Source organism: Balaenoptera borealis, assembly GCF_965194805.1.
Source record: "Balaenoptera borealis genome assembly, chromosome: 21".
Lineage (NCBI taxonomy): Eukaryota > Metazoa > Chordata > Mammalia > Artiodactyla > Balaenopteridae > Balaenoptera > Balaenoptera borealis.
The window spans coordinates 15,226,569-15,253,798 of NC_138880.1; the positions used below are offsets into that span (position 1 = coordinate 15,226,569).

At 39.8% G+C, this 27,230-nt stretch overlaps 1 protein-coding gene across 6 annotated transcripts in view; it reads left to right on the forward strand.

Annotated features, from left to right (window-relative positions):
* Nucleotides 1–27,230, forward strand: part of LOC309619660 (uncharacterized protein) — a 40,924-nt gene that overhangs the window by 3,283 nt on the left and 10,411 nt on the right. For 3 of the 6 annotated variants that reach the window (XR_014239113.1, XM_082375099.1, XM_082375098.1), the window contains exons 2-4: nt 7,584–8,097; nt 8,897–9,007; nt 11,444–11,530. Coding sequence is in view for 3 of the 6 variants with exons in the window: in XM_082375099.1 (XP_082231225.1) it covers nt 8,087–8,097; nt 8,897–9,007; nt 11,444–11,530 (209 nt within the window). In the remaining 3 variants the exon portion in view is untranslated. Of the gene's footprint in view, nt 1–7,583; nt 8,098–8,896; nt 11,531–18,392; nt 27,013–27,230 lie in introns of those variants that run through there. The other 3 variants (XM_082375100.1, XR_014239114.1, XR_014239112.1) reach the window with 3 other exon arrangements.

Consider the following 27,230-nt stretch of genomic DNA (forward strand, 5'->3'; position numbering starts at 1 on the left):
TATTGACTAGAAGGAATAATCACAGAGAAAAAAAAGGGTTAATTGGAATCTTTATTCTCATCTGCATTTGAGTCTTTTGCAACCCAACTGAATGTATTTATATGATTTGCACCATGCATTTCTCTGTCTTCTCTTCACAAGTTCCCTGAAATGTAACACTCTGGACCTTTACAGCCACCTTTATTTACATAAAGAAAGGATTTTTCCATTTGGAGATAAACATGTTGGAGGTGGGTAGTTAATATTGTGTATAATCAATGTCCCACATTTTCAGAGGGGCCTCAATCCACAACAAAGAATGAGAAGAGGACTCTGATGGTAGCTGCCCCACTGATTGGGAGAAGGTCTCTATACCAGTTGGGAAAGTCACTTCATGAGTCTTTGTATTTTTTAATCAGATATATGATCAGAGGATCTGTACTGCATGCATTTTGAAGAGAAAAGGGGCTGAATTTGTTCTCTATATTTACTTTTTCTATGTTTGTTATGTTAATATTTAAAAAACAACAAACAAAAACCCCTTTGTATCCCTGCAGTAACCCATATTGCCTTGGCAACAGTAGCTAGCCCAGTGGAGTCACAAAACATCAAGACAAAATTTTAAACGCACTTAAAATGTCAGATGGTTCAAGATCATCCTGTGATGCATTAGAACTGCCCTTCCAGCATGTAATAGAGTTGCTTTTAACTGCCTTTATCCTGATTGAATGTAGATGGGAAAGACACATTACAGAACTTAAATTCTTTTAGGATGTTCTAAAATTTTATGGTTTTTCTTTTGAGGGAAATATTCTTTGAAAATTAAGGGGGTTGGAATTACAAATCCTTTCTTTGAGTGAGGTGTTCTTATGGAGATTGGTGATAAGTCCAAAATCAAGCTCAATCAATGGGTCAGGCAAGATGTGCTATCTTTTCTATGCTATTTGAAATAGACAATATGTAGTAGAACCTCAATTAGCATTAAACTCAGTGGATATCTGCTAAAACTGTGACTGCAGAATAAAAACATAGTAATGCCTATATATACTTGAAGTCTTTTCTGTACTAGAAATCTCATTTATGTGGGAGCTTTCTGTTTAGTGTATGAACTACTAAATATATACGAAATATAGTATATGTTTTCCTTAAGTTAGCAAATGCTGCGAAGTTCTGCATAGATTTCATGACCCAACTATAGGACATTTTGGAGTAATGCTTTCATCTCTTTTTTCTTCCTCTCATTTTAAAATCTCAATATATTTTTCTGTATTGTTGTATTGATTTATTTTTGTTTGCTGCTACAAACTCCTTCTTTTTTTTTTTTTTTGGACTGAGGAGAGGAAAAAAACTAGTAACTGGATAAACCTATCTTTCTCTTCCTTCCCCAGAGAAAAGAGCTGAAATGTTGTTAGCCCAGATTATTGGCTCTGAAAGAGCCAGATAACTCTTTGAACTGAAGTGACCTTCTCATTTCAGAGGTCAGAGTTCAACCTTCTTATTTCAGCCCTGAGAAAATGGAAGCCGAAGTTTATGTGATTAGATACTAGTTGATGACACCATCTGTGTCCTTGATTATTCAAAACACTTTTGCCAATTGGGTATCAGGTGTCTAGAAGGGGAGGCAGCTGTAGGTGGAATTTCATATGGTGTTACAGTGTTACAGACTAATGATGCCAATTGAAATTATTTATGTTGTTAATCATTAATAATAAACATTGCATCATATCATAAACATTTTATCCTTTAGTAAAGTCAAGCTGCCACTCATCTACATTTCTACTGTCAGATTCCCAAAGCAAAAATCTCTTATTCTACTTTTTGCTAATTACAAAGTTAAAATTTTTTAGCAGAAGACTTCTTGTTTCTCAAAATGGAGGGTTAGGTTAGTTGGATCCTGTTAAAAAAATTGAAAAGTTGAAAAGACTTGACAAGTGGGACTCTCTGGCTAGTTTTTTGGATAAAAGACTGTTTTCAGAATAATATTTGGAAGGGGTGGTGGGAGTGGGGAGTCAAAACTGCCTATGCCGCGGGGGAATTGAAGACAGCACCCAGCTGACCAAGGTTGTTAGCCCTGCTCGGGTAGGAGGGACAGAGGTCAAGTCCAGCAGGGAAGGCAGTTCTGGAAGACTTTCCCTATAGCCTTTAACCCCAAAGTGCAACGGCATCAGTGTGAGTTAAGCAGAACTAAATATGCCCTTCTGCATCACAACCACAAGAGACTAGAAAATGCTACTTGGAGGTGAGCAGAACAGAAGGAAGAAGGAAAAGAAAAAAATTCCGTAGAAAATTGGCCACAGACCAGTCCTCACAGGCATTTGCATTTTGGGCACATACAATCTGAGGGAGTCAGAGAAAGTCAAGCCTTAAATTTGGTTTGACTTGGTTTCCAAGTAGTGGAGTTTCCAAGAATCTAACCGGCAAATATAAAACACCGAGGAGGAAGCATATTCATCTCAGGCCACAGGAAAACCTCACAGGCAGTTTTCAAGGTCAGTGGCAAATGCGCAATTATAGGTAACCAAGCTCACAAGAAAGCAAGACAATAGGAGGGAGAATCAGCCAAAAACAGGACAGCAGGAAAAGGTTGTATAGACTGCTGATATCAGAATTCTCAGGCTCAGATTATAAAGCCACTTTGCTTACTGGGTTTAAAAAAATAAATGACAATATTGAAAATGTTTGCAGGAAACAGAAAACTACAGAAATAAGACAGATTGGTTAAGGAACCAAACAGAATTTATATATATTTATTATAAACTCTATGTATTTGTTATAAATTATATATATTTGGACATCTTTGGCAGCAGATTGGATACTAGAATACAACAGAAGAAGTTTAGTGAACTAAAAATAACTCAGAATATATATCATCAAGAATTTACAACAGGGAGTCAAAAATATGAACAACAGAGGAAAGAAACCTGGAAGAGACAGAGAGAAGGTTGAACGCATGTTTTAAAAATAGACATTCTTTAACAATAAGAATTCTTAAAAAGAAAATGACTACAATATCATCACACCTAAATATTTATAATAATTCCTTAATACTTTCAAATATCTATTCCATCTAACATGTTTTTGATCAAAATCCCAGAAGGCAAGGAAAGAGATAATAGGGAAGATTCAGTATTTAAAGAAATAGTGACAAACTTTTCCAGTGCTAATGAAAAATACTATTCCCTGACTCACTGGCAAGTTAATACCAAGAAGGATCATTTTAAAATCCACACCTACATTCAGCAGAGTAAAACTGAAGAAAGCTAAAAATAGAGGGGTGAGGGGGAGAGGGAAGAAGAATAGCCAGAGAAAAAGTCAGATTAGCTTTGAAGAAAGGACAGTTGGACTTGTTGATTTTTTTTTTATAAATTTATTTATTGTATTTATTTATTTTTGGCTGCGTTGGGACTTTCGTTGCTGCGCTCCGGCGTTCTCTAGTTGTGGCGAGAGGGGGCTACTCTTCGTTGTGGCGCGTGGGCTTCTCATTGTGGTGGCTTCCCTTGTTGCGGAGCATGGGCTCTAGGCACGCGGGCTTCAGTAGTTGTGGCATGCGGGCTTCAGTAGTTGTGGGTTGTGGGCTCTAGAGCGCAGGCTCAGCAGTTGTGGCGCACAGGCTTAGTTGCTCCGCGGCATGTGGGATCTTCCCGGACCAGGGCTCGAACCCGTGTCCCCTGCATTGGCAGGTGGATTCTTAACTACTGCGCCACCAGGGAAGCCCCGGACTTGTTGATTTCTGAACAACCACAATGGTAGCCAGGAACCAGTGGTATGATCTCTTCAATATGCTAATAGAAAATAGTTGCCAGCGAAAAATCCTACATCATCAAAAGTGACCTTCGAGATGCAAAGTCTTCATGTGCATTTTGTAATCCTAAAGTCTTGTATTTTATAAAATTCTGTAAGTGCAGTGAGCCACACAATTAAGGACAAAAGCATGTGACTTGAATCACTGCCTAATAAGTCTTTACATCCTTGTACTCTTATTTCCACCTTCCTCCCCATCAAATTATCACCACTATCAATTATCTAATATTAATTTCTCCACTGACACAATTTTCCTCTATGATTTAAAAAATTAGTTTTGTTTATATTTATCATCAACAGGGCATGGAATCAAGATAAAAGGATACTTTGGAGAATATGGCCCCATTCATACTTTCTCATCCATGTGCTTTTTAAAAACAGAAAATAACTAGATTTTGTGTTTACAAGAGTATTGCGGAAGATGTGCTCTCAAATATACTAATTGCTAGAGCTTTTGGGGGAAGCAATTTGGCAGTATGTCTTGAGAACCTCAAAGTGTTCACTTCCTTTGGCCTGGTGATTCCGTGAGTGTGGAATCTATCCAAGAGAAGATGGAATACACACTACACACCCGGTACACACAGCATCACAGTACAGAAAAGTCATTTTGCAAAAGATACACAACAAATTTTATAATAATGAAAAATTGGAAGTAACTTACAAGTCCAACAATTTAGGGAACAGCTTAAAAATTATGATTCAGTCATACAATGGAAATTTTGTAGCTTTTTAAAAGTGATGTCTAATGATACAGTAATAGAAGAAAACACATATGGTCCAATATTAAGAAGAAAAAGCAAGATACAAAGTTGTTTCTACAATATGATTTTCTACATTAAAAGATTTGAGAGAAACCTATACAAATGCTACATTGGTTCCTCTTGGGTAATAACATCATAGATGATTTTTCTCCCTCTTCCTTAGTCTTTTTTATACTTTCTAAAATACAACAAATATATATTATTTTAATAATCAGAAAATTATTTAAAAATCTAATTGGTATTTCTTAAGCTGGGTGAGGAGACTCAGGTGTTCATTTTGTCATTTATTTTTATTCCTACATATGTCTATCATACTTACATAATATAACAATTAACAAAGGAAAATATAAATAGATGACTTGTAGAGGTAGGATATAACCATATGTAATGTTACTTAAAAGTCAGGAATCAAAAGGTGTTGTGTCCCCTGTCTGGGCATTCACAAAGACTATAACTCACTAATAGTAAACATCAAAGAAAGTAAAATGGACGATAAAGAAATGTGTTATTTATGAACTAAATATTAATAACCCAAAATTTGTTTACATGTCAAATTGAGTACATCCAAATTGTCTATTTAAATAAAAATAATCTTTTGCTACATCCTAACAATCAATAACAATAGAAGAAAAAGTTTATCTCATCTAGCTGTTAGAGAAATATGTCTTCTTTAGAATAAAACTTCCACAGATTATAATTTCAATGTTATTGAAATTACACAGCCACACAGATATATATATATATATATATATATATATATATATATATTACACACTTATCAAGAATTTAGAATAGGGAGTCAAAAATATAGAAAATACAAAGTAGAAGACCTGAAAGATACACTGAGGTCTAACATACACTTTTAAATAACACATTATTTAGAATATATAAATATATCCTAACTTATCATAAATTATATAATTCCAAAATTATGCAAAGGTCACTTGAATGAACATGACAGTATGGCTGTGACTTGAACATTACCTGGCTAGGAGGTCCCTGAGAGGGTCATGGGTGGGAGAGAGATTTTGTTAAAAGCAGATTCCTAGCCATGTAGGTTTCTTCTGTTTTCTCCTCCTCCTATTCCTGCTCTGTATTCTTTATCACTAAGAGTCATCCTGGTCTCTCCTTCATCTCCCACAGCCAGTTACCAAGTCCTGCTGATTTTACTTTGTAAACATTTCTCAAATATGCCCCCTCTTCCTTACCCTGCTCTCATTGCCCTATGGAGGTCCCATTCTCTACCTGGACTGTGGCCTTAGCCTCATGACAGGTCTCCCTGCCGGCTTCACACACCTGCTGGAGAGATTCCTCTGAGATACATATCTTTTGCCATTCCTTCCAGGCGTCATTCAATTCCACAAATACTTTTTTAGCACCATTTAAGTACCAAGCACTGTTTTAGGCACTGAACACACCAGTGAACCAGATGGATCAAGTTCCTACACTCAAGGAACTTAAATTCTAATAGGAATAAATAATTCAAAGACATGCTTGGATGTTCTTTCTAAGACCTGGCCTCTCCTGCCTTCCTTCCCCCATCAAATGCTGGCATTTCCGCCCATGGTTTATGTTTGGGTAGAATTCAGCTTTTTGTGGTTCAGCTTAGGCGTCATTTCCCCCCCTGAGAACCTTTATGAGCTTCATACTGGGCTAAGTGGTCCTTTTCTGTGCCTCATAGCACCATGTGTATAACTTTATTACAGCACCTCCCACATTTCATTAAAATATGTGTTTGTCTCCTTCATGAGGTTGTAAGCACTTTGAGGAAGGAAATTATGGCTTAATCATTTTTGTAATTCCAGTGGTCAATGCAAATGAAGGTAGAAAAGATGGGAAGCAGGATTAATAGGTTAAAAAAAAGTTGGAGTGATACTGGTTTAACATATCTAGTCTGATGGAGGAAGGAAGGCTTCCTTGGCTGGGACAGTAAAATATTGTGAGAAAGAAAGGTTGGGGCAAAAAGAGAAGATCTTGCTTGTGGTCATATTTGGCACTTCCTCAACACTGGTTTGTTTATGAATGTGGATGTAACATGAGTGTGGCCTTTGCTGTTAACACAGGAGGCTGCTTGTTCTAAATAGAGAATTCTCTGCAAAGGACTAAATCAAACCACTTTATTGTTCCTGTGACCCTTGTCACTTGCCTCCCAGGTCTTTTGGTCCCTGTGGAAGTCATGGGAACAAGGAATGCGGATACTTGGATCTGGTCATGGAGAAATATAACCCCCATGAAAGTAAGGATGCGATGCTCCTGTCCAAGTTTATATCTTTTCTTACCTTGTGCTGTTAGTTAAACTATTTGGCTACTAAGCCCCTTAGTAAGTAATTAGGAAGCATTACGTTATTAACCAGGAGCAGCATAGAGCCAGTACTGATTATCCTCAATCCCTAAATGGAGAGCAAATTGCAGTGGAAAAAACAAAACAAAACAAGAGTTATTTTAGTGAATGGAGAAAATAGGTAGAGCATCTAGCCACAATCACTAGTTAAGCCATTAACAAACAAGATCACTCTCCCTAGGCAGGGTGACATTGAATGCCAGAAATGAACTGAATCAAATAAGCATTAACAGCACAACCAAAAAGCCACAATGCAATCCTAAGATGGGGTGCAAGGCAGGATCTGTATCAGTTATCCTGTTCTAAGTAGTAACAGAAAAACCCAATGCAAGCATGTTTAATCAGTAAAGAGGATTTATGGGACCATGAAAAGGAAGATTCCTAGGTAAGGAAGTGAACTAATCAGGAGAGATTAACACTGTAACTGACAACTTTAAAATTCTGGTGATTTCGGGACTTCCCTGGTGGTCCAGTGGGTAAGACTCCGTGCTCCCAGTGCAGGGGGCCCAGGTTCGATCCCTGATCGGGGAACTAGATCCCGCATGCATGCCGCAACTAAAGATCCCACGTGCCGCAACGAAGATCCTGCATGCCACAACTAAGACCCAGCGCAGCCTAAATAAATAAATAAATATATAAAAATAAAATATTTTTTAAAATTTTGGTGATTTCACACAATGTAAATTTGTTTCTCCATGCAGTTTGGTCCAGTGTTCCTGGTCAAGCAACCGTCCTGAGACGCTGTCCTCCAAATGGTTACCCAGGCTCTCTCTCCATTGTGGTTCTCCACTCAACCAGCAGATGGGGAAAGAAAAAGGAAGATCACTAGAGAAGAGGCAGGCTTGAAAGGGGAGACATCGATTTGGCCCACATTCCATTGGCTAGAACTCAGTCATATGGCCAAGGAGGCTGGAAAATGTAGTGAGCTGTGTGCCCAGGAAAAAAAGGGAACACTGGCAAATATTTAACTAGTTTTTGCCAGCTGCGATGGGAGCTAAATGTTTTCTGGCTTATTTCCAATGAAAATAGAGTGCCTCGGTCCCTGTATTCTAAGAAAGACACTGAGATTCACCTTGAGTAACAGGCACATCCCTGAACAGATGAACTGACCAGAGGACTGCAATGGGCTGATGGCCTCAAGCCCACCAGAGTCCACCTCTTGAGCTAGAGGTGGGCTCGGCTTTCCCTGAAATGTCCGGACTGCATGGGAAAGAGGTAAATATCAGAGAGATAATGTAAGTACTATTAGGAAGTAGAAGCAGATTAGTGAGCTAACAATGTCCACCTAAGGTCCTCATCCTAGAAAAATGGAATATCAAAAAGAGATGACGAGATAGCTCAAGGATCTGGAGAAAACTATGGGAGAGACATGTGACCTGGTTATTGAAACTTGTGCCTGCCAGGCACTCAGGCGCTGGGAATGAAGCAAGAGCCCTGTTCCTGGCAAACCTGTGTAAAGCTGAGAAAGTAGCAAGGAACAATAACTCTGTCCTTTAAACTGAGCACCTGCCTTTGGGTCCCTTAGATTCTCCTGAATCTGGGGACATCACTAAATCCATGAAGAAGAGAGGTCCTAGTTTAGGTTAGAAGGCTACAGAGGCTGGAAGTAAGAGAAATTGCTAGGCTTAATATTCCACTGTCTTTCATGAATGATGTAGAGATTTATTCAAGGAAATGAGCATACACATTTTCTCATTAAAAGGACCAAAACTAAAAAAAAAAAAAAACTAAAAAAAAAAAAAAAAAAAAAAAAAAAAGGACCAAAACTCCATGCATTATTCTGGGATGATAGGTTTTGAACCTATTGTTTCTTCAGCTGGTACTTTCAGTCCGTTTATTGTTTCCAGAGAATGTCTCTAATCACAAATGAACTATGTCTTTTGGCCCAGCTAAAGTCGATATATTCACCATCCATTCTCTCATATAAGAGTACAAAGAGAACTTTATTTCTAGAGTCCCACACTCCTTGATCTTGTGAAATTTTTATTCATTTTAAATATTCTTTGTTTTTCAGGTTCACAGCAGCTAAATGTACTCAGGCCTCTCCGATTACCACTGTCTTTCCAATTTGGGACTTGGCTGTCATCAATCCAGGGAAAGATATTCAGGAAACTTTCCCTTTAAGGTTAGAAGTGCTTTGAAATCTAGAGCATATTCCTGAAACACCACTGTGTTTCCTGAACAGACGTGTTCAGTGACGTTTCCCACCCTTCACTACAAGCCCTGAGTGGTGACAGCCCAGTGGGGGCGTGGGGAGGAAGAGGGGGAGAGGGAGAGAGAGAGAGGATGTACAGAAGAGGGACAGGCATTCCGAGACAGAATACTGGTGCTTTGGTCTCTGTCTCCCCACTCCAGCCAGGGGGCGCTTCAGAGTAGAGATCACCGTCTTTTAACCCTGTCAAACCCGGAAACTACACATGTGTGCTCAGAACAAGGCACCAATTCAACAAACATTTTATTTAGGGCTTATCATATTCTAGGCTCTGTTGTTAGGGAAAGCATCCCCCAGTGAGAGGATCAACATACGGAAATAATTTAAATATCTATCTATCTAATGACTATTAGAAAAACCACAGAATTATCTTAAAAGATGAGCTAGAATCATATGTATTGACAGGGAAGGATACTCGAGACTTATAGTTGAGGGGAAAAAGTTTACTAACAGTCTGTATAGTATGGTCCCTGTTTTGATTGTTTTGAAAGTATAGATAAATGATCAGAGTTGGATTTACGGCATGGCTAAGGCTCAGAAGCTCTCACTTGCAGAGATCTTGTTCAAAACTCTGAACTTAATTTTGTATTTTTCATAAAGAGAGTCTCCAGAAAAGCATAAGTATGAGGTCAAAATCGGAATCATTCCCTGATATTTATATACATGCCCAACTCTATGGCCAACCTTGGTTATCTCAGGCAGTTGGAATGCAGAGACTTTCTCTTTTCTATCATCCCAAAGAATGCCTCCTAAAATTCCTTTATAGCCATCCCTTCTCTTACCTGTAACCCCTGGCCAACCCTCCCTGTGTTCCTACCCCTATCTCTGAGTGAGATAACTCATGGGCTTTGTAAACAGAAGTCCATTATTCAAATAGTAGATACTATCTCTACCCTATGTCCCAGCCAACCCACAGGACACCCTCTCTCATCATCTTCCTCCAAGTTCTGCTTTTCCCTGTTTCCCAGTGACCAGTATCATGACCTTCCACTTCATTCCCTTCAATATTCCCTTAATCTCATATTGTCTGTTTCTCTCCCACTCATTTTCTGACAAAAAGCAAAGACCAAAAATTACATATATGTGTTTCTAGGACAGAGACTTTATTTCTCACTAGTGATAAAAATTTTCTAGCACAATAAATATGCCTAAAATCTACTTAAAACTTAAGACAAATAAAAATAGCTAGTAAAATCCATAAAACCAACAGCAATACTTTAACTAGATTATGATGCTTTTTTGCATATGTTTTCCTTATGTGGTAATGTTTGGTGCCCAGAGAGGCTTAGGGCTATTTACTGCTGTCTAAAATTGGCTTTTTGGACCAGCTACACTTCCTTAAGCATCTTAACATGTTTTTAATTTTGCATTACAAATCCAAATGCTACATTCAGCCAGTAGTTCAGTGCAATTAGTAGACTGTAAACTATTTGATCATCATGGAATCAGTGCAATAATTATGTGTGATTAAACTTCATTTATGTGAATTGAATATGCAAGAAGCATAATTTAACTGTACCTTGTATTAGTTCAAATTAAGTTCAAGTGCATATAATAGTTAGCTGCTTTCTCTTGCAAAGGGATTTTACAAATACTAGACAGTTTGGGGGTTGGCGTGGCCAGGTGTCCCAAATTCTTTAAGAACTCAATCTCCTTCTGGCTGTCAGCTCTATAATCTCTAAAGTGTGGGCCTGGTATTCATGGTCTAGGAAGGTAACTGGTGCTCCAGCCATCTCATCTATGTTCCAGGCTGGCAACAGATGAGGAAGAATAAACACATAAACACTTAATAAGGAGACTTCACCCAGAAATGCTGCACAGTATTCTCACACCTCTATGGCAAATACCCCAACATCTGACTCAGTCAACTGTTCATGAGAATAGGAAATGTCATCTTTTAACTGGACTGCAATGCACCAACTAAAAATTTGGGATCTCTTACTAAAGGAAAAGGGGAGATTAGGTTGGGTGAAGAAATTTGCATTCCCTGCCACGGTCTTAACATAAATAATATGATGATTTAAAGATGTTATATCTCTTCATAATACTTTGAATTCTGTCAAAAGATAAAGCACATAAAAACCTTAATAAAAAAAAAGAGTAAAACCTAGTTCAATCAGCATAGTGAATCATCAGAATTTAAACAGATTCATAGTGTCAGCAATGCACAGATGGGCTGCATTTGAGCAGAGGTTGCTTGGAGGGATGCAGAATACTCAGGAAGCAACCACTTCTTTTCCCTGTCATTGGGAAATGGGGAAAAGCAGAACTTGGAGGAAGATGATGAGAGAGGGTGTCCTATGGGCTGGCTGGGACATAGGGTAAAGATAGTATCTACTCTTTGAACAGTTGTGGTCATGAAGATCTGGAAAGTGCATATCAGATCTGCGCATTTGACTGTGGAATTCAGTGCTGGAGGACGGAAAGAAGCAGAAGGTAAGGTTCCTATCCCAAAAGGCGTTTCCATTTAGGCTGGGAAACAAGTTTAATAAATCCTTCAACTTTTCATGTATTCAGTATACAAGAGCTCTCAGTACAGTGATAGAAGACAATCCACAAGTCAGTGTGTGATTTTTTGTTTCCAGTCAAATGCATAGAGGATTGGTGCTATAAGTGATTGCATGTGTTCTCCTGATGAGGCAGTTAAGAGTGTAACTAAAGGAAGAAGAGGTTTGAAAAGGAGTGGGTAAGGAAATCCAGATTGCAGATTGAGGAGTTAACATTTTTTGAGCTCTGCTCTGTGTCAGGCACTTTGTCAGGTGCTTTATGTAATCTGTGGGATAATTACTGTTACTCCATTTTTCAGATGAGGAGTCTGAGGCTCACATAAGTAATTTCTTGCGGTTGAGCAGCCAGCCAGGAGAGAGAGCAGAATTTGAATGCGGGTCTGTTCCAAAATGTATGCTATTTCCATTACAGAATTCCACCCGGGATAGGAGTCGGGGTGGGAGAGTGTTGTATAAATGTGTTGTCATACAAGCCTCACTAGCTGGGAGGTTCTGGATGAGGTCACATTTATATATTCAGATTTCACTAGCTCAAAGTCTCTATCACTCATTTAAGAATTCTGATTTTCACACAGTGAGTCCATCTGCACTACTACCCGCGTTGGCCTCTTCCCTCTGGGAAAACTCGCCCTCACTGACCTTGACTGCTCCATGCAGAACCCCCCCACCCCACCATGATTCTCTCTGTCCTGACAGTTTAGCAGTCTCTTTTACTGTCAGAAGCCACAGTGATTCCATGACATAGCAGGGTTGATTGATTCACTTGAATATTTATCAGGGGCTCTGTGAGATGGAGAGGTGAGCCAGAGCTCTGAACCTGGCTCTGACACAGAGGCAGGTGTTGGTTTAGTGAGAGGAGGCAGACAATAAGCATGATAATTGCTAATTGTGGTAAATGCTATTAAGAAAATAAACGGAGCAATGTGATAGGAAATAATGACAGGCAGTGGGAGGGTGTTAGGGCTTCTAAGGAGACAGCCACTTCTTTTCATAAAGACAGTTTATTTTTTTTTAACTCCTTGGAGCAATCATTCACATCAGGGTAGCTGGGCCAATATGAAATGAAGCAGCAGTTATGATGCCTTCCCTGGAGCCATCATTCCCCCCTAAATCCCACGCACAGTGCAGAATCCTACCAACCTCCTTCGTCCCTCCAGTGGTTCTGAAACTTGGCTAAGTAATCAGAATCACTGGGAGATCTTTCAGAAATACAGACACCTGGGCTCTGCCTTTAGCGACTAGAGTTAGTTGGTTTGGGATGGGTCTCAGGCATGAATTTTAAAGTTCCCAGGTGATTGTAGTATGTAGGCAAGAGTGCAAATCACTGGTCAAAGCAGTGGTTCTCAAACCACCTGAGCATGCATCAGAATTGTCTAGAGGGACTAGTTGTTGCTCTACTGCCTGGCTTCCATGGCCTGGCCCAAGGCCATGGCCTGGGTGCCTCAAGAAACTCACAGTGGCTCCTGATTTTATGATGTGTGGTTCTCGTACTTAGGGCAGTGTCTCTCAACCTTTAATGGGTATATGAATCAGCTGGGGAACTTGTTAAAATGCAGTTCTGAGTGGTTGCCAGTGACTGGGGCGGGGATGGGGCGAGAAGATGGGGAGTTGTTTTCATGGGTAGAGTTTCAATTTTGCGGGATGGAAAGACTTCTGGAAATTGGTTGCACAAAAATGTGAATATACTTAACACTACTGAACTGTACACTTAAAAAAACAGTTAAGGTGGTAAATTCTGTGTTATGCATATTTTAGCGCAGTTATTTAAAAGTGCAGATTCAGTAGGTCCGGGGCAGGGCCTGAGTGTCATTTCTTATAAGCTCCCAAGTGGTGCCGGTGGGAACGCAGTTGCAGAAGCAAGGGTTCAGGGTGCATCAGGATTACGTGGGGGACTTGATTTAATGTAGGCTCTTCATCCTCATCTCCGAGATCTTGATTCATCATGTCTGAGATGGGGCTCAGGTGTAGCTGCTCTGAACACCCCACTTAAAGAAATAATCTTCCATGGGCTTCACTTCCAAAGGTGAGATAGATTATTTACAGATGCAAAACTGATTCTGGCATTTTATTTCATGTCTGAAATAAGAGTTTCTGTATGTTTCACAGCTTTATAAAGTGCAGTAGCTTCCCTAGTTCAGCGGGCTAGGAATGGAAAAGACCTTCAGCTGCAAGAGGGACTAGCCCCCAGAGCCCAGGGTCGTTGGCAGGCTGTGGGTTAATGACTGTCCTGGAGCTCCTGGAATAGCATGTCCCCAGCTGACCAAACCTCAGGGCCCCACAGTGTGCCATACCTGACTGGGTGTTCACCAGGCCTCCCGTCCTATCACCAAACCACCCCCCACCGCAGCCCATCTCCAGTTCAGAGCAAGACCCGACAGCCAGCCAACCAACCCAAACCTACTCCTGGCAAGTCTAGGGAACCCCAGAATCATGCAGAGCTCTAATAGTTACTATTTATGTGTGTTTGCTCTATGGCAGCACCTTAGCCCCATCATCTTACGTAATCCTCTCAACAACCTGTGAGGTATTTGCTGTTATTATCACCATTTTATGGGTGAGAAAATAGAGACTCTGCTAAGTTGAGTAACTTACCCAAAGTCATAGGGCCAGTATGTGACAGAGCCAGGATTTGAAACCAGCTTTGCCTGGCAGGGATGCCCAGGTTCTTTACACTGTGGAGAGTGGCTCTCCGTGGCCAGGGATTCGGGCCAAGAGCGGACTGCCTCTCAGGAGCACTAATTAGCATTAGAACTGCAACCTGTACGCCTACGAAGAGCCCTCCATTCAAAGCACGCTTCTCCACGTGGTGATCATTTTGTGTTGTGCAAAAATACCAGGGCACTCTGTTGTACACCTGAAACTAATATTGTAAGTCAATTATACTTTAATAAACAAATGAAAACAAAGTGAAACTAATACAATATTGTAAGTCAATTATGCTTCAATAAACAAAACCAAAGTGAACTAATATAATATTGTAAGTTGATTATACTTCAATAAACAAACAAACAACAAAGTACACTGACTGTCTTCAACACATGGCTGTCCACAGCAGAATTTCTATTTAGAGTAGTTCGCACTAAGGGGTAAATAAGGCTTAGCTTTCCTAGCAAGTAATGTTTTGAAAAGAGTAACTTGTTAACCTAAATGGGTCCATGGTTGATAGAAAGTGTAAGAGAAATTCACGGGGCAGTGTGCTGGGGGTTGAGTATGGAGGGACTTTCCTTTGGATAACATCTTTGAAACTGAAAGGGACCATACGTCATCTGGTCCCAGTTTTCGTTGATTAAAGATGAGTTTACATAAAGCAAATTGAAGATTGAACATGTTTTAATATAGATTCTCCCATGTCAGTTTACACAACTTTTTTCATCTAAGCCCCTCCCCTCCCCCTGTTCTAAACAGGAATGCCGGTGAGATGATTAGAACGCATGTCTAAATATGGACTGAGCATTTATTGAGCACCTATTTGCCAGATTCTGTGCTGGAACTACAAAAATGAAAATAAAATGTATGATTCCAAGAAACTCACACTGTCCTGTGTAGATGTAATTGTCTTGGGTGCTGAGGCAGCTCGGAGGGGGAAGCAATACAACACGGGGAAGGGACAGTTTAACTGAGTCTTGAAGGATGGCAGGCTTACGAGTTTACCAGGCCAGCAAGCAGGGGCAAGAACCTTCTAGGCAGAGAGCCAAAGAAGGGCACCTGAAAGCTCACAGCAGATGGTTCTCCCTGGAGCTGAGGGGCGTGTGAAGCAGCAGCAGGATGTAGTGTTCGACCAGGTGGCCGGGCCAGAGAAGTGTTAGGGAGAAATGAAAGTGTGTCTGTAAGAGGCATTAGCAGAGGTGTGTAGGCTGGGTGAGCCGGAGGCCGCTGGGATGGCCACACAGCCCCACAGGCCTGGGACTCCAAGGGCCCCAGAGGAAGGGAAGGCAGACTCGGGGACGCTGGGACTCACTTTCTCTGAGCTCTCATAGTAGTGCTTTGCAGAACCTGATCCTCTCATCTGAGATCTTAGCTTCAACAGCGATGCCAGAGAAATACCAAAAAAAGATATAAATACCCAGCTGCAAGAACTTGGATCTGAAAGGAATAATAATCTTAACAAGTAGTAGACGTATTAAAGTACTAACGCTCCTGAAGTGAGGTTGGAGTAAGTTAAGGCCCCTCCCTAGATCACTACTGGCTGTTTCTGCAGGAGCTAATAATGACCGTCAGGCAGGTGTCACTGCAGCACTTAGTACGTGCAGCACCCTGCCAGCACCTGCTCACCTCTTTACAGGCATTAACTCTCTCCACTGCTCCTTCCAGCTTCCTCTCAGCCAAACAGGCTGTCTGGGCAGCGTTGGACGAGCTTTGCAGGCTTCCTGGCAATCTCCGTGCGACCGTGAGGTTAGGGTGGCCTGATTCCTGTTTGCCCAAACATAGGAGAACACAGTGTTTTTTTCCAGCCTGTTTTTCAACTACTGATACGTGGAGAAGTAGGAAGCTTTCCTCCCACCCAGTGCTCCACCAACACACACACACACACACACACACGCAATGAACCACAATAGCACAACATTTAGAAATAGACTTTTCTATGTTATTTGGCTCTCTAAATAGCCTTTCCTGCATATAGAATGACAGAGCGTTTGTTACATTCAACGTTGAAGTTGAAGAAACTGAACCCCAAGTAGGTTCAATAACTTGAATCTGGTCATACAGCTAGTTAGTGGCAAAGCTGAAATCAGACGCATCTAACTCTTAGCCAGCACTTTTCCATTATACCTCCTCCTAACTCCCTCTCAAGCCATTTAAAAAAGAAATATATGAGGACTTCCCTGGCAGTCCAGTGGTTAAGACTCCTCTGCAGGGGACAGGGGTTCAGTCCCTAGTAGGGGAACTGAAATCCCGCATGCTGTGCTGCGTGGCCAAAAAATAAAAAAATAAAATAAATTCAAAAAGAAATATCTGGAGAAGCAAAAGATCCATGTAGAACTAATCATTCAATAATCAGCCATACTGGTCCCTTGATTAACGATATTAAGTAAAATTCCCCTGAAACATAGGGAAAGTTTCTAGTGAAACATACTTGTTTGGTTAGATATTTCTTCTTTGATTCCTGCAGGCATCCGTAAAGAAATGGCCTGGAGGAAAGCAAAATTTCCATCAAAAAAAGGAATCCTACCAAATGTAAAATAGATAACTAGTGGGAAGCAGCCGCATAGCACAGGGAGATCAGCTCGGTGCTTTGTGACCACCTAGAGGGGTGGGATGGGGAGGGTGGGAGGGAGGGAGATGCAAGAGGGAAGAGAAATGGAAACATATTGTATATGTATAACTGATTCACTTTGTTATAAAGCAGAAGCTAACAAAAAAAAAAAAAAAAAGGAATCTTTTAGGCAGAGAGAACTCCTGCCAATCTGAGCATCTAAGCCTCCAAAAATAGTATCACATAATTGATGTTATGAGTGTGTACAGCTCAGGAGCCCAGGAATCTGCATATACTTTATAAATATTAAGATATTTCCAGAAAACTGAAACCAGATCATGAGGAATATATCCTCATATTTTGTATACATGCAGCACAAAATTCACGTCCCTGACTTTAACCTAAAATCTGTGTAGCAAACCATCCTTTTACCAAAATTACTTTGCTCGGAATCTAATCCAACTGAGAAGAAGGTGCCTGAAGCCTCAGACGGGAAGACATTCATCCTCTGAAAACCAGGTAAATAGAGGATGCTAAAACTGGAAAAGAAGGTTACCAGGTCAGGGTCTTTGCATTTCATTCTCTATCTTGCCATGTTTCAAAAAGAGGATTTTTAGCCACTGGGAGACATGTTCCAGGATCAGAGAAAATTTAACTATCTGCCTTCTGAAAATTATGATGATATGGTTTTATATATCCTGATTTTCTGCCACCACCAGGATTAGATTTAGTTTTTTAATTTATCTGAATTGTGGTACATCCTAATTAACTAGGTTTCGGATCTTGGCGGGGGTGGGGTTTGTACTAAGAAGATGTACATCATCTCAAGAAGAATGTCCCAGCTGCTATTTGGACCCAGCCGTTCTACTTCCAGGAATTCGGTCTAAGGAAATATTTCAGAAGGGAAAAATGCTCACCATGCAGAGATGTTTATAATCAACTTTATGATAGCAAAAAGCAGGAATGAGCAACAATTAGACAATGGTTAAATAAACTATGATAGCAATTCAGTTTGAATATTTTGTAACCATTGAAAATGATACATAGAAAAGCATATAAGAAACAATCGCATGAGTATTATACCTCATAATTTTATACTTTAGAGTTTACAGATTGTGTTTATATTACATTATCTCACTTATGCTTCATCATAACCTTGTGAAATAGAAGCAGTTCTCTCCATTTGCTGATAGAAAAACAGACTAGTGGCGTTAACATGGTTTGTCTCAGATCACTCATGAAGTATTCAACACATTGACCACAACAATTTAAAAACCATAGGCATATAGATCAAGATTGGAAAGACCAGAAAACAAGTTGCAAATAGTTGCTCTGTTAAAACGGAGTGTTTTTCCTCTGTGAGTGTGTGTGTGTGGGGGGGGGGGGGGTTGCAGGTTTGTTTTGTTTGTTTGTTTGTTTGTTTTGGTAAAACTCCTTTAAACACTGAATACTTCTAAGATTATTTATCCTAATCATTGATGCCAAGTTCTTCAGCTTCCTTATTAGACATCAAAATCTTGAGATTACCTGTGACGGGTTGTCTTTGCTTTTTGCAGATACACACTAAATCATATTCATGGCCTGCATTCTCATACAGGCAGGAAGGTCCTCTGGGATGGCCAAACAAGTGGCTTTTACATCTCGCCCACCTGCTACGTCCCCAACTACAATGCTGCCATGGCCACAGGGGAGCCCATTCCCACTGAATCTTGCTTGAGACATTCACTTATATACCCACTAAAGTAGTTCCTCTCTGAAAATCAAGTCCTTGAGTCCTTCAGGGTTGGAAGTTGCCAGAGCTGCTTTCTGGAAAGGTGTCCTATAGCCAGAGTAATTTGGTAGATACATGTGATCAAGCTTTCAGCTTGTGTCCCTGTTTTAATATGACAAATCTCTCATCCCCAATATTTTGTTCCCTCTGTTTCTCTTTGTTCTCTTTGAGTCTCAGTGTCTTTTCCAGGACATAAACATTCTCCATTGGGAATGTTCATTCTAATTCAAACATCTCCAAAGCTGGAACCAGTAGCACATAAGACAGGATCAGGATTCTCCTTGTCAACACAGAAACGGACATCACTCCCATGGAGACCATCCCTTTTCTCATACAGCAGGAACAATTTCTGTTGGAAAGTCATCTTTAAAGGATTACCGCCTGGCTGCAACTTGATTGTAAACACAAATATGACCAGAGGAACTGAAATCCCCAAATAGTTTTCAGTTATCAGTGGGCATCCAGGGGATACAGTGTGTACAGCGTGTGTGTGTGTGTTTAAATTCTCAGGTCTTATGGACAGAGAGTACTTTCAGAGATCCAAGTTTGAAAACCATCGCTCTAACCCCGCAGCCTTTGGGGCTGTGGGGTTAGAGCAATGGTTTCTCTCTCTCCTCCTTTTCAGGATCAAGCTTTCTGGAAGAATTGTCCAAACACATCATCTCCACTTCTTTCTCTGAAGCATTCTGGCTTCAAGCCCTGCCACTCCACTGACTCTGTCCTTCCAGAAACACCTTTGGAGGAATCGATGGGCACAGCTCTTACATTGTCACGTACACTATCCCTGGGGCATCCACCTGCAATGACAGATGGAAATTGGTGATAAGTAACCCACTCCCACCCTTCACATGGGACAGCTCTGAGGTGCATATTCTTCACTGTTTCTAAGATTCCTCCCCGCCTTGTCCCGAAAGATTAAACTTCAGTTGCCCGTAGGGTGACTTGCTTGACAATATACCCTCTTGTTTGCTTTCTTCTCTTCCTCATTTCCCTACCACTGCTTCTTAGGATCATCCCCCAAATAAACGGCTTGCATTCAAGTCCTTGTTTCAAGATCTGCTCTGGGACAAACTCCAAATAAGACTCAGTATTTCTTCTGGGAAGTAGTTACTTCTTCGGGATGCAGAGACGTGGGGCTACCAGTCCTCCCATTGGCTGAACCCAAGCAGAAGGCAGGAAACCTGGGTGACACAGTGTACGTACGAGGCTCAGCCTCTAAAAGGATGGAGCAGCACAGAGGAGGTTGGGGGAATGCCTCTGGAGGAAATGGGGTGCAGGAAACAGGACATAATCGGCACAGCACCATTACAGGCAGACAGGCCAGCCTACCATGCTGCTTTGATGGAATTCCTTGTGGCCACCGGATTATGTGGAGCCCTAGGATTTATTAGGCCTACATGCATTTCCTGATTTTTCTCTAATAGATACACTTTACTTTTGCAAGAGGGATAAAAATTTAAGACAATGTATATCAAAAGATAAAAAGCATGCTTTTAAATGAGATATGTCTTTATAACAATTACACATCGTAAACGTGGGACTCAGAAGAGCCTAAAAGTCTAATCTGGTCTTCATTTGGGATCCATTGTGATTAACCCAGGGCACTGTAATTAGGATGGCAGTATCTCTATGTAATAGTTATCTCACTGTTTCAGTTTAGGGCCCAGATGAGAAAACAAGCAAAACTAGTAATATTGTCATTACACTGCTGAACAGGATCCGTTACAAAAGCCACGTAGAGTATATGAAAGTTCTGCTTAGGGGAAGCAACAGCAAAATATAATTTCAGTTCTAGTTCACTTTTAAATATATTTTGTTTAATTCTTCAGGAGAGACAAATTTAAATGTCTGGTCACTGAAGGAGAAAGACCAAGACCAAGGAGAAAACAACACAAAGGATATTTGTTAGGATACATGTCAGCCCTTTCTCCCCTCAAAAGAGTCATTCTTTCTTTCTATTTTTTTTTTTACTTTTGGTTCAACCGATGTCAGAATTCCTAGCAAGAATCAGGTAGGATTTTACTCTTTCAATAACGTGGTTTATTCCTCTGTTCATGACACAATCCCCATAGTAGATTTTTATCTTGCTGTGATTATCTCCCATTAGGACACTGGAGCACAAGGAAAAATCAAGAGTATTGTTAACATTTGGTCTGGGCTAAATAAATGCTTTTGGCTTTTTAAAAATTGTGGTAAAATATATATAAGTGAAATTTACCATTTTAAATTTAGCTGTACAGTTGATTAGCATTAACTACATTTACAGTGTTGTGCAACCATCACCACTATCCATCTCCAGAACTTTTTCATCTTCCCCAGCTGAAACTCTACCCATCAAACAAAAACTCCCCATTCCCTGCCCCTACTCCCACCCCAGCCGCTGGAAACCACCGTTCTACTTTCTGTCTCTATGAATTTGACAATTCTACGTACCTCATATAAGCGAAATCATACAATATTTATCCTTTTGTGTCTGGCTTATTTCACTTAGCGTCATGTCTTCAAGGTTCATCCCTATTGGAGCTTGTGTCAGAATTTCCTTCCTTTTTAGGGCTGAATACTATTCTATATTTTAATATATGCCACATTTTGTTTATCCATTCATCTGTTGATGGACACAGGTTTTCCACTTTTCAGTTATTTTGAATAATGCTGCTGTGAACATTATTATGTACAAATATCTGTTTGTGTATAAAAATATCCAAGTTCCTGCAAATTTGATTTTTAATAGATTCTTAACCCATACAGCATGTGTGATGTGTATTTAAACCTTATCAAGAGGCTTTCCTTTTGAGAGATTATAGAGTTCCAGAGACTTTACCAAGAAATATTTTTCTAATTTTGAAATATAGTTAGAAAATAGGTGTAAACAGGCAGAGAGTCTTAACACAAAGGAAATAAAAAGTGCAGCTTAATGACAGGATGTAAATATCAAATACCACAACCTCTGTAATACATCCTGCATTTCTCCTTTTATAGATATTTGTTTTAGTTTCCTGGAACTGAACATAAACAGATGAAAACGTGGGGGGCTGAGTTGGTTAGAGTACTCTTAGAATGATACTTAACTCTAGTGAAAATTACTTAACACTGATTTAAACTCTTTGAAGTTACTTCTTTGGGTTTCAGGAAACTTAATTTTCTTGCTTAAAAATGGACTTAAAAAAAATCTATTTAGGAACTCACATAGCTGCTATCTCTGGCATCTAGAAACTTTGAAAGAGATTTTGTTTTAGCTTCAAATACCACGAGATTTTTTTTTCTTCACAACCTGAGTGGTTTGCTATAAACACAGCAAGCACATTAACCCTGTCAGAGGGCGAGATAAGACAAAACAGATGGTCCATTGCACATCAGCCCACATGACCCCAAAAGGTGATTCTTATTTTGAAAACCAGGCAGAGGAGATGTGTAGTGGAGGAAGTATGTAGCTCAAGCAAGCTTTTTAACTGTAAGCTGCTGGCAATAGTCCTTGTAGCTACAAACTCGGGCTGTTGCTAGGTAACCATTTTGAAATGGACATCTAGCAACTATTAACTGCCATCCTCCTTATCTGCTTCATTATTCCCTGAACAGACTTGTAATTCCTAAATCCTGTTTAACATCAAAAGTCGGGGGTGGTGGTGGGGTGGGGAGAGAGATTTTAGACTACTAGTGCCTATTTATGGAAATACCTAAAAGAAAATCAACAATGCCAGTCATGAATGACTATTTTCTTAATAGTTCTACTGTTTTAGACCACATACTTACCACCTTCCAACCAACGTGTTAGTGTTTTTATTTTGTGTTGCTTCACATTTTAATTTATTTTTATTTATTTATTTTTGCCTTTTATTATTTTTTTAAAATCCTGTTTCAGTTTTATTGAGGTATAACTGACAAAAATTTTATATTTAAGGTGTACAATGTGATGGTTTCATGTGAATATACATTGTGAAATGATCACCACAATCAAGTTAATTAGCATTCATTACCTCACAGTTACCATCTTTTTTTCACTTCTTCTCCCCTCCCCACTCCCCACCTCCACTCTGGCAACCACCTGTTTGTTCTCTGTATCTGAGTCTGTTTCTGTTTAGTTATGTTTGTTCATCTGTTTTGTTTTTTAGATTACACTATAAGTCACATCATATGGTATTTGTCTTTGTCTGACTTATTTTACTTAGTGTAATACCCTCTAGGTCCATCCACGTTGTAGTAAATGGCAAGATTTCATTCTTTTTTGTAGCTGAGTAATGTTCCATTGTATATATATACCACATCTTCTTTATCCATTCATCTACTAATGGGCATTTAAGTTGCTTCCATGTCTTGGCTATTGTAAATAATGCTGCAATGAATATAGGCATGCATATGTCTTTTTGAATTACTCTTTCTGTTTTCCTTTGAAAAATACCCAGAAGTGGAATTGCTGGATCATATAGTAGTTCTATTTTTAGTTTTTTGAGGAACCTCCATACTGTTCTCCATAGTGGCTGCACCAGTTTACATCCCCACCTCACTGTGGGCTGGGAGGATCAGAGTTAAGGTTGCTTTAATTTTTAAAGGTTATACTTCTTAACATTTCTCCCAAAATCCAGTAAGTGTGTAATTTTGATATAAAGGAAACAAAAGCTAAATTTATACTGTCGTTCAGCTCATTTTAAAAACTCTTCTGTGAGGATAATGAGTTCATACGAATTATGCTCCTGATCAATTATTGTTCCATTCAAGGGCATAATCTTTTTGTGAGCAAGAGTCCACTTTATGCCCCCACCCCTTTCATTGTCTAGAGTTAGGTGCTTAAGGAGACGTCAGAGTGTCTTAGAAGGAGAGTTATATATTGAAAAGTTATGTACCATCACTTTGTGAGGGATTCAGGGATTGGTGGAAGAGTAAAAGCCAGGGAGGAAAAGATACAAGTACAATCTATATTAGTTGGGGTTAGATTCCTTTGTGACAGGAAATTCAAAACAAGAGTGGGTTAAGCAAGGCAGAAGTTTCTTTTTCCTTCCATGTAAATTTAGCTGGTATGGTGGCTCCAAAGTCATGAGAAGAAGATGGGTTTCTTCTTTTTGTTTCCATCATCATCAGCCTTGTGGTCCAAAATCAGTGTTCCCGCTGGACATCGTGGTCCAAAGTCAGTGTTCCCACTGGACATCGTGTCCTGTTCTACCCGGTAGGAAAGAAGAGACGTGAGAAGGGCATCCCCTCCCTTTAAGGACACTCCTGGAAGTTTCACATCCCACTTCCAACTAGACCACAATGTTCATGGACAGTTTCTGTTGCCTGTAGTCTGACAGACTCCACCCATTTCCAAAGTTACTTAGGTTAACACTTGACCCTCCCACCCCCCATTGAGGTTGCTTCATACATTTATAATACAGATAAATTGTTTTGTCACATTCTGCATTCCATCTCAGGATCCCTCACCCTCCTAAATGATTTATAAATTTTTATACATTAAGATTCACTCTTTGTGCTATAAAATGCTATGGTTTTGTTACATATAATTTTAAATATTAATAAAATATATTGTTTTAATGTTATTTTAAATATATCCAATAATTTAGTATTTTAATATCATTTGAATATAAACAATAGCAAATAGTTTGCCTAGGGTTGCACAGCTGTTAAGTGGCAGAGCTTGAAATCAAAGCCAGATGAGTGAACCTCCAAAGCCCCCGTTCCTTCTGCCATGCCATTTTCTTCTTCTAAGAATCTTAACTCTGAATCTTCTTGTATGATAGGGAAAACTTTAGCTTTCCCTGTGTAGAGTTGCTTGCTCTTTCCCATATATTGGCTTAATACTTTCTAGATATCAGGTCAGGTCTGGAGAGTGACTATGGAAGGGTTTGTTTTTAGAATTGCCAAGTGCCTCTGGATGAAAATAACACATTGACAACTGATTTGATAATAGATAAGTGAAAGGGCACAGGCCAGTCAAAGCTGTGGATGGGGCCTCATTAATGGTCAACTGTAAAATTTAGTTCCATCACCCACATTTTCCCCTTGTTGTTTTAATATTTTGGACCTGTCAGTACCTATCTGCAATCTCTGCTACCTCCAGCTGCCCAACAACTAGCTGATACTTCTGTTTATCCATCCCTCGCTGCCTCATTACCCTGCTGTGCCCTCTCGGCTCGCACTTTGTAATATACTCAGTAAAGTTGCTCCCCTTCTGTTGATCATGGCTGATGGCTGTGGAGGCTGAAAGAAGGTGGAACTGGTTCAGTGGCAAAGGAAGGACATGAGTGTTGTGTCAAAAGTTTGCAGTCCAAGGAGGAAAACAACTGCCCTTTTCATAGAAACTCAGCTAAAATTCAGAATGAACCAACTGTATTTTTCTCTTCCCTGACCTGCCACTCCAATGTGTTATGTGGTGAGGACCATTCATTTTCCTCCCTTATTGATTCTGCCTTCTTCCTTGATAGAGAATCGTTGAATGATACCAGGCTAATGGCTGTCCAGAATAATGTTTTCCAGACTCTCTGGAAAACCACTCTAGCTGATAAAGTTGCCTCCCACATGGGTGCAGGTTAACAATAATTCTGAAACTGCTCTACATGTATACTGGAATTGAACAATTAAGTAAATGGATGTGGATGGTAGGAACCAGTTTTCTCACTGTTGAAGCAAGGGAAGTCAGCTATAATGATCAATATGGTAATGGATTTGAGTTGAAGATATCTGTATGAATTCATGTTTAGATTAATATAGATGCAAATGGTTACATAGAAATATTTACGGATATGTGTAAATATGTGGGTTAGTATATGTACATATAGTTCCTCTTTTAGCTGAGAAGCAAAAACATCCCAGTAACAGCATATTTATCATCCAGATCTTGATTTCTAATACCATCCTCCAATAAAAGGAACCGGGGCTTCTCAAGAAATGGCTAATCTGAGGACTGCGGCAGAAAATATGCAAGATGAGCCTGGAGCATCTTATAGAGCCAGAAATTAAAGAAGTGCTAAAAAAAAAAAAAAATCCATAATAAAGGACTATGTTAAAGGGACAAGGACCCAACTGAAAGAGTCCCCAGTGGTCAAAGCTGGAAAAACTTGAGCAAGAAAAGAAATTAAAAAGTGTTGGATTATTGGGCTTCCCTGGTGGCGCAGGTTGAGAATCCGCCTGCCAATGCAGGGGACACGGGTTCGAGCCCTGGTCTGGGAAGATCCCACATGCTGCGGAGCAGCTGGGCCCCGTGAGCCACAACTACTGAGCCTGCACGTCTGGAGCCTGTGCTCCGCAACAAGAGAGGCCGCGATAGTAGAGGCCCGCGCACCGCGATGAAGAGTGGCCCCCGCTTGCCACAACTAGAGAAAGCCCTAGCACAGAAACGAAGACCCAACACAGCCATAAATAAATAAATAAATAAATAAATAAATAAATAAATAAATAAAAAACAAAAAAACAAAAAAACCTGTATTTAAAAAAAAGTGTTGGATTATAACCCAAGTATATTTTAAAAACAAACCTTGAGTCCACACTGATATAGAAAATGACTGAATAAATAGGACCTTCAAATAATTAGTGTAGATACTCTGCCCTCAAGGAGGTGGGTCATAACTCCCTACTCTGTAAGTGTGAGCTGTGCATAGTGACTTCCTTCTGAAGAGTACAGAATGGAAAAGGGGAAAAAGAAGGCAAAGTGACCGTAAAGTTACCATAGGGAAATCTGACTAATGTTACCTCAGCCAGGTGATTAAGGTTAACATCAACAATGATAACTCATGTTGATGGTATCTGCCCTTGCCATGATATGATGAAAATGGCATTCTACCTCTGTGGTCTTCCTCTTAAGAATAGTTAACCCCAGTCTAATGAGAAAAAAACTAGACAAATCTCAGTGGAGGGACATTCTACAAAATATTTACCAGTATTCCTCAAAACTGTCAAGTTCATCAAAAAGAAAGTCTGAGAATCCGTCACAGTCAGCAGAGGCCTAAGAAGATACAATGACTAAATGGCATGTAGTATCTTGGATGGCATCTTGGGACAAAAAAGACAGTAGGTAAAAACTAAGGAAATCTGGAAAAAAAAATACAGATGTTAGTTAATAACAATGTATCAATATTGTAATGATAATGTAGCATTACATTATTGTAACAAATGTATCATACTAATGTAAGATAATAGGGAAGACTGGGTGTGGGATATATGGAAACCCTCTGTACTCTTTGTAATTTTTCTGTAAATCTAAAACTGCTCTAAGATACACTGTTGATTTTTAAGATAATGATATATGAAAAGTACTTGGCACTCTGTAAACATTCAGTATGTGTGTGTTGACCTGAGCTCGTTGTATTATTGGTACAGTTCCCCAAACTGAGGGAACAAATGTCTTCCCTGTCCTGGGAATTCTGTGTAGTGAGCTAGCGTTACGGGGATTTCTCCAAATTCCTGTGGAGTTAGTTCTTCTGAGAGGGTGTATAGAACATGTTTTTATAAGTTAAACAAACAGCCTTTTTTTTTTTTTTTTTTAAAGCATCTAGAGTCTGGAACAAATATGGACTTGAACACCAGAGAGTAGGGAGTGACATATGAGCACAAATCTTATGTTGAAACTGACTCACTTCGCAGAAAATAACAGAGTTGCAGTGAACTGACTGATTAGTCACACTCTCTGCTCTAATAGTGACTACAAAAGCCAAACTGTTTTTATGGGTGACACCCAAT